A 7,827-nucleotide genomic window follows, 5' to 3' on the forward strand; every position below is an offset into this window, starting at 1 on the left:
TTCACTGTTCTACATCCTCCTGACCATTAATGGATTTCCGCAGAAGAGATGATAGCAGAGATGTGTCTGCCTGTTAGAAAGCACTGAAACGAGATCTTTAAAATATTTATACAGCCCTACATAATCCAATGCCTTAAACCACAAGGCTATATACTATTGCTTTATTCTCACTCCCATTATCACCCTGTGACATATTTTCCAGTTACAACTTGCACCTTTAATTAAAGCACACATCCAGCTTTAAGACTAAAGACTTGCAGATCAGCCTCAGAAGAGCAGGCAGCACTGTAATTATTTCCAATACCGGCTTTGACTAAACAAGGGTGACTCAAGAATAGGACTTAAAAAGCCAGTAGTTTCCTTTTCAGCAGTTGGGTCCCATTTCTGACAGGAGGGTCTCACTCAACCTTCACTGCTCTGTTTTGCGACACCTTGAGGGAAAGCATAATTTGCAACCCCTTTACATTTGCGAACAGTACACAGTCCTCTTTGGGGTACGAAACAGCCGGCATCTGTGGAAAGGCGACGCTATTGTGGGAAACAGCACTCACCTCCTGAAAAAGCGTAGACATTTCACAGACCAGACATGAGCTGGGGCTTTGCATTTCACATTTGTGCCTGTCGGAGAGGAAGAAATCTCGCAGCAGTGGAGTGTGGGTAAGTGCCTGGACAATACAGTTCATAAAACATGTGTTCCCAAGATTGATTAGCCCTCGTAGACCTATAACGACAGAAGGGGGAGGGGGTGCATAAGCATTATCGAGTTAACAAAATGGTATATTTATTTGCATTTTTATATAGTTTTCACAACATTGCCACAGATTTACTGTCTATGCACAGCTCCAAGTACACAGTTTTAGATTTTTTCGGTAGGCTATTGATTTTGATGTACTCAAGTCACAAGCTGACACAAGCTTTCTGAACTAGGCTAGGATTTGTTTGAAATTTCTCCAAAGAAAGTAAACCTGAAAGTACAGCAACACCAATAGCGTTATTTTGCAACGGCTGTTTAACTGTACAGCACCAGAACATGTCCCCTCCCCAAGCTGATACCAAAGTGCAATAACAACAACTGGTTAAGTCACTATACAACCAAACCAATACACTGAAATAAATCAATAAGTAAGTTTTCAGATAGTTTAAAAGGCTTTCCCCTCATGCAGGTCACGAAGCCAGAATAATGTTTTTTTACTGTTACAACACAACCACCATTTTTCTAAGACAGGCAGCAAAGGAAACAGCCTCGACAAAACAAAGTCAGGCTGTGACATCCAATGCAGACTTTGCATATCCTTTTTTTTTTGTACAAAACCCGAGATCCGAACAAAACAACCTTAAAGAGAAATTCTGAACAATGCTAGTTCCACACTTGTTTTAGCTAAGTTAAACATCAATCTACAGTATACATCAAAAAATTCAACGTGGCATAAGAGGATTCATCACACCTTAAGTCAAACGTTCAGTAATGCCCAGAGACGATTTCTTGTGCTTGGAAACCAAGATGCTTAAAGGAAAGCTCTTTTGTTGCACAACAGAAGAGAGGTTAGGAGTGGGGAAAGCTTTTCAGTCATTTGCAAAGTCTAAGCGAGAAGAAAAACATGCTCAAATCCTCGAGTATTCTTCCAAAATGTTAACATAATACCACCATACAGGAGTGCTAAACAAGAAAAGCATCAGGTGGACAAGAATTCTTATTTTTAATCAAAAACTTACTTCAAAACAAGATCAAATGCACTGATAGATACAATTCTGGTATTAATTTGAAATTAACATAGCCCTCTTCCACAACAGAAATGGGATTACTATGGAAACAGTGAATGAAAAAAACAGGATTACTTGACAGAGAACGAAGAATTTCCTTGCCATTCCATGGGGGGGGAGGGAATAAATGTATCAGCTGGCAATGCTGTGGTAATTAAAACTGGCGCAGTTCCCTTGCAGTACACCAGATAGTGCTCAAAGGGCTCTTGAGCATCTTTCAGCAGGTGGAGGTGTGGTCCAGTTGCTATGTTACCAGAGAGAAAAGGCACTGCATCAGCTTGAACTGCATACTGAGCTGTAGGCGATGGATACAGAGCCCTCTGAATTTTTATTTTTTTTTTTTCCTGTATCTAACACAACACCGTCCCCCTTCCAACAGCTTCCTGTTGCTTCTGTTTATTCAAAGTGCAGGACAAAGTTTCTCATTATATTACAATAACTTCTACTGGGCAGAAAGCTTACTGCAATTATTTGCTTTATTTTCATGCTGGGAGGCAACAAGTGTACGCACAACATTAGCAAAGTGTTAAATAGTTAATTTGTTTGTAGCAGCTTGAAATACAGTGTGATGCTTCAAGTTTGTACGCAATCCTATTTCCGTCCCCAGTCCACATGTCTCTGCAAACAACGTCACGACAGAAATGTGTTCATGCTGTGCAAGTAGAGAAATGTTTGGTCGCTACCTCTTGCCTACCTCTCCCCTCTATTTTCCATTTAAAACTTACAGGTTTTATTTAAACCACAGACTGTGCAAACAGAAGCCTGTAACATGCCTGAGATGCACCAGGGTATTTTGAGAAGCAGAACGGTCTCTCCCTATTTCTCCCTGGAAAACTCAGTCCCCTCTGGTTATTGCCAGAATTCAAAGTCAGCCTGCGCAGCGCAGAAGACCCCTGGAAAACCAGAAGTACCTCTAGAGACCCACCCTATCGCTTTTCTTCTCGATATCTAATTGAGCAATCACGAGTAAAAGCAAACACATAAAGGCAGCTTTTTGGAATCATTTATTAAGCATCATTTTTACATGCCTGTGGCTGGACCTTCTTTCCCTGAGACCACAAGAATCACATCTTCCTCAAAGTTGCCACCAGAAGACTAGTTACAGGCGTCAAACTCAGAAGGCTCTCTTGGTTTACTCTACTCGCTTGGTCTTTTGGTGTCAGTTTTTCATGGGTCTAAATGGAGTGCTTCATACACTATGACTTCACTTGAACGAACCCAGACAAAGTAACCTGCAAAACAGACAAGGCTGCAACGTGAATACTCCAAACCCCAATAAAAATAAGAAAATGGTGAATGTAGCAAAACACGAGAACTTACTTGGCTGAAAAGGGAAAAACGTAAAGGAGTATACATCAACCTTATCCTTGAGGGAGCAGTAACTGCAGCTGCTATGCTGTCTCTTGAACTGACGTTTGAAATGAAACAGGTATGACGCACTGCACTACAGCTAAGATACTGCGTAACTAACTGCAGCACCTTGGAAAACATCAAGATTTGATGTATGTAAACTAAAGAGCTGACTGAATTCAGAACAATATGTCTTCTTTGCTTCACTTACATGGAAAAAATTGACTTTTGTTGGAAAGAAAAGTAGCTAAAAATTAAAGCCTACACAGCATTCTGGTCAATAAAATATTAAGAATGTAAAAAACTTGTGTCTGCCATACCTGTTCTCTCCCCATTAATAAAGCCTGGCAATATTTAAGTGGAATAGTCAGCACCGCAACACATAGGTCATAAATTAACAGAAAAATAATGTGCCAAACCCCCAAGTGCAGCAAGTCCACTTTTGCTAGCATCAGTCATCTCCCCTAGCATCTAATCAGTGGACCCTATCTGTCCAGAGGAGTGGGCTAACTGTCTAAGGATTGCCAACAGGATCCAACCTCTAGTAATAAAGCTGTGGTACTCTGCAAACTTCTGCTCTGCTTCGTAGTGTTATCTTTACCTCTGTTTCTTATGAACTGTTTCTGAAATGAACAAGAGCAACCAGTGAGATACCTAATATATTCTATATACAGATATGTGCCCTTGTGGTAAGTGTAGTCAGCAGAAAAGCACTGTTTTACTTCTGAATTGCAGAAAAGCACTTTTTTATTTCTGAACCCTACTGATGTAAATATTGGAATAAATTAATACTGCTGTTGTGACAAAATTGTCATATATGGTATAATCATAAAAAAAATGCCCTTTAATCATCATGCATGGTCCACAGCCACTACTCGCCTTCTGTCACATGCTGGACAGGCGGGACGTAAGCAAAGCAGCAAGAAATCTACTTCTGCAATGCCCTGAGCACAGGTGAACCCATCTGGGAAATTCTTTTCACATTTGGTCTCAAAACTAGGTTCAAAGCAGCTGGCTTACCTTTGTCAGCTTCAGTTCTTCGATCTTCTTCCAGTAACAGCCTTTGCTTTTTCAAATGCTCTAAGTAATAGATCTGCAATACTGGGCAACAACGCTTGTTGTGATGCAGGGAGATCCAGAACACTGGTTCTGCAAGTCCACCCACGCAGGCGAGATGAAAAAACCAAAACAAGATAAGGAAATTCCACTTCTGTGTGAAATGCAACTGTACAGCTATTAAAGGTGGGGAAGGGGGGAAATGAGAGGACCACACATGAATACAAAATACAGAAAAAACAATCGGGTGCCTATCTCGCTCTCCTGGAAGAAGTTCTGTGTCTCAAACCAGGCTTCGCGCTGGGATAGGAAAGACAGCAGACAAACCAGTCTGAACAAATATTACCACACAGAAACTGCGATTTATTTCAACGAAGGTTCTGGAAGCAAGAACACAGGTCACCATATAACGCAACTTCGTGAGACAATCAGAATATCATCCAGATGCACTAAAGCACAACCGGCTTCAGAGCCTTTTTACATTAAACACAGGTCAGCAACACCTTAGAGCAGTTTTTTGTCCCCTACCCCCAGCTGGTGTTGATGTTTCCCTGAAGCTCCATCAGACAGTATCAGAAGCCAGTGCAAGCTGAGGAAGTGCTCACTGAAATATTTAGAGAGTTCAACACAACCCTTGGAAACAAGCAGCGCAGCGTGGCAGGGAAAGTTTCTAGAACAGTTTTGAGTTTTCATCCTCTGTTCATCAACAGGAATTGCAACATCATTTAAGATCATCTTTCTGAATATGGATGTCAAGGGAGAACAGCCCTACTTCTTAGCACCTAAAACTAAAACCAAATTCTCTCAGCTCTCAAGTGTCAGGTGCAGACCACACCGTCCATTTCCAGAATGTAGCTGTAACAACCACCAGCCCCAGCCAGGCCGATACACTCCTGTCCCACTTGCACACCAGAAGCAGCATAGTTTTGCTAATGGGGTTAGTGACAGCACTTTTTATCGAAGATAATCCCTTTTGAAAGAAAAAAAAATACCAATTTCTGAAAGTAACAGTATGCAGATACGTGAAATGACAGGTCTACACAGGAAAAAGCACGACATCCTGTAACACTAGTGATCATGGGAGTTACCAAAAGAAAAAAGAGCCATGCAGTTTTGGTGAATTTATTCCACATTGCCTCAGTTGAAGCATCCTTTCCCAGTGGTGGCATGAAACCCACATGTAACTGCAGAAGCAGAAATACCAAGTCGAATGTATTAGAAAAGGTTTTTTCAGAGGTTTTTACAGAACATTTTTTACAAACTTACCAATGACACACTCAGGTATTAAATTATTTTGGCAACAGTTTAAGAAAAAGCTATATAAACTTTTGCTGCAGCCAAGTTAAATGGAAAAGTTTCAACCACATAATCTAGAAAACTAACTTAACAATTCAACATCTCTACCACCAGCAAACACACAGCACACAATCTGCCATAAAATAAAAAAAAAAAAAAAAATCGAGGGAGCGGGGAGAAAAAGAAGAAAGTGTTGAACACAATCTGAGTTTTCAAAAATGTACAAGTTGTATTCTTTAAATTCAAACAGTTTTATAGCTTTGCTTTAAAATTTGTACAGAATTAATTTCTTTTCGTTTGTTTATTCCTAAAAGGTACAAGCAAACAGTTGGACCACATTAAGTTTGCATATTAATAGGAAAATTTTGACATAAAATTCTCAAAAGTTATCTTGAAATTCACCCGAGTTCTGCCAACCACTTCTTGTACTCTTCCCACCACTTCTAAGATACAAGGCAAAAAGCACGAATTTATTCCTTCAGTAATATGCCACCGTATTTAGGTATTATGCCTTCTTTATATTGCAGAAAGGTATCAAGACAGAAACTGGAGGTTTTGTTTGGCTGATTTTTAAACACTGCAAAAATAACATTCAAAAATATCATAGACCCCAAACAGCTTTGATGGAAAACATTTATGTGACCTGGTACACAGCTGAACTGCAACACCCGTCAGCGATTACACTGTGATGCTTTGCTAGGAGGATGCCCACAGCAACCAGCAGGGCTTTGCTACGGGCTTCGGTTCCAGTGCCCGTTAGAGGAGCACATACAGAATAGAAGTGTATGAAATGTTTGGGGATTTCCCCACCCCCTTTCACATATATTTCAAGAGTTAATAATAATGCCCACACAAGACTCGGCTGGTTTTCAGGCCACATCAGCAGTACCACTTCAGGAAGATGTAGCGAGTTTGAGAAAAGAATTTAAGCAAAAAAGTTCCGCAGGTACAAACTTTGAAACATCTATAAAATTCAGAGTATGGTCAAAAGCTACTAAAAACAACCCTGGAATACGCTCTGCCTAGAAGCAAGTTAAAGGCTATACCCGCAGAGCAATGATTTCATGGCAAATTACATACTTGCACACAATTTGCTGTTCAAGTGGAATGAAGGTGGTCCCTCACGACCCCACGTCTGAGACCATGCAGTCAGCAACAGCCTCACGGGAGAACTTCCAGCTTTGCAGTGAGCCTCTTAGGCACTCATAGGTGGACTTGCAGTTTTACTGCTGGTGAGAGAACACTTCAACAGACATAGAATAGAGTTCCTTCAGTAAGTCAATAATCATCATTATCAGATGTTAAGGGGTTTTTTTGTTTGTTTGCTTTTTTTTTTTATGATACACTTTTGACTGCAAGCCCCCCACAAAGCTGTTTAATAGTGGACCTGTGAAATACCTACAATAGGAGTAAGATACTGCAGTGCTGGTTAACATAGCTTATGTTCAAGAAAGTCTGGACCAATGGCAAAACTATGCTGTCAATCCAAGAGTATTTCCAAAAAGGGTAAAGATTTAGGAGATACGAGAGGCAGAACTAACTCGATAAAGAAAATGCATAATGCTAAAATAACGTGAACCACTCAAGATGCAGAGAAGTTAAACTGCTGAGTTGCAAGCAAGACGACAGACGTTTGCAAGAGGCTAAGCTTGAAAACACAGCACATCCCCACACTGAACCTGTCTCAGTTTTACACAACCATCAAGCTACAGAAAAACCCCTCACTAAACAGAGAAGGTAGAAGGAAGGGAAAATGGATATTTGGCTTTGGAAGACTAGACTATAACAATTCAGTTAAATGAATGAGAAAGATGTGCCGAGATGCAGATACATAAAAATAATGAACAAACCACGAAAACGTTCCAGGAGCTCTCATAACGAGAGCAAACCGAGTAACGTCACAACAATGATGAGACCACCTCCTCTGAGCGGTGCTGAGCAGCAGCGTCAGGGACACTACGGCTGCAGCACCCGGGTTCTCACCACTGCATCTCCTCCTTCGGCCCTGACCCTCTCTCACCCGGCTCATCATCTCCTCCAACACCCACTGAAACCGCCTTCCCCAGTCCCCACGGGCTCCTCTCTTCAGACACATCCCATTCTGTCCTGCAGCCGATTTGCACAAGCAGGTTGCAAACTAGACTGCTTATTACCACCCTCTTCCTCAGTATTTAGGGATCCCCAGCAAATAAGTTGGGGCAAGTGCTTGTGTAAGAGCTCTCCAAACCGATTCACTGATTCAGACTGGTTAATCAGTAATCACTAAGTCTTTTTTTAAGAGAGTATTTTTCATGGAAACAGTCGGGAATCGATTACATGACATATCAAAGAAATTAAGACGAACACTCATGCCAATAATCTTTC

General features: G+C 41.0%; 1 protein-coding gene across 2 annotated transcripts in view; it reads right to left on the minus strand.

Moving 5' to 3' along the window:
- Window positions 1–7,827, minus strand: part of USP22 (ubiquitin specific peptidase 22) — a 71,308-nt gene that overhangs the window by 27,564 nt on the left and 35,917 nt on the right. For both annotated transcript variants that reach the window (XM_009889203.1, XM_009889202.1), the window contains one exon: window positions 552–721. In XM_009889203.1, the coding sequence (XP_009887505.1) occupies window positions 552–721 (170 nt within the window). The remainder of the gene's footprint in view (window positions 1–551; window positions 722–7,827) is intronic.

Source organism: Charadrius vociferus, unplaced genomic scaffold (genome assembly GCF_000708025.1).
Source record: "Charadrius vociferus isolate BGI_N301 unplaced genomic scaffold, ASM70802v2 scaffold787, whole genome shotgun sequence".
NCBI classification, from domain to species: domain Eukaryota; kingdom Metazoa; phylum Chordata; class Aves; order Charadriiformes; family Charadriidae; genus Charadrius; species Charadrius vociferus.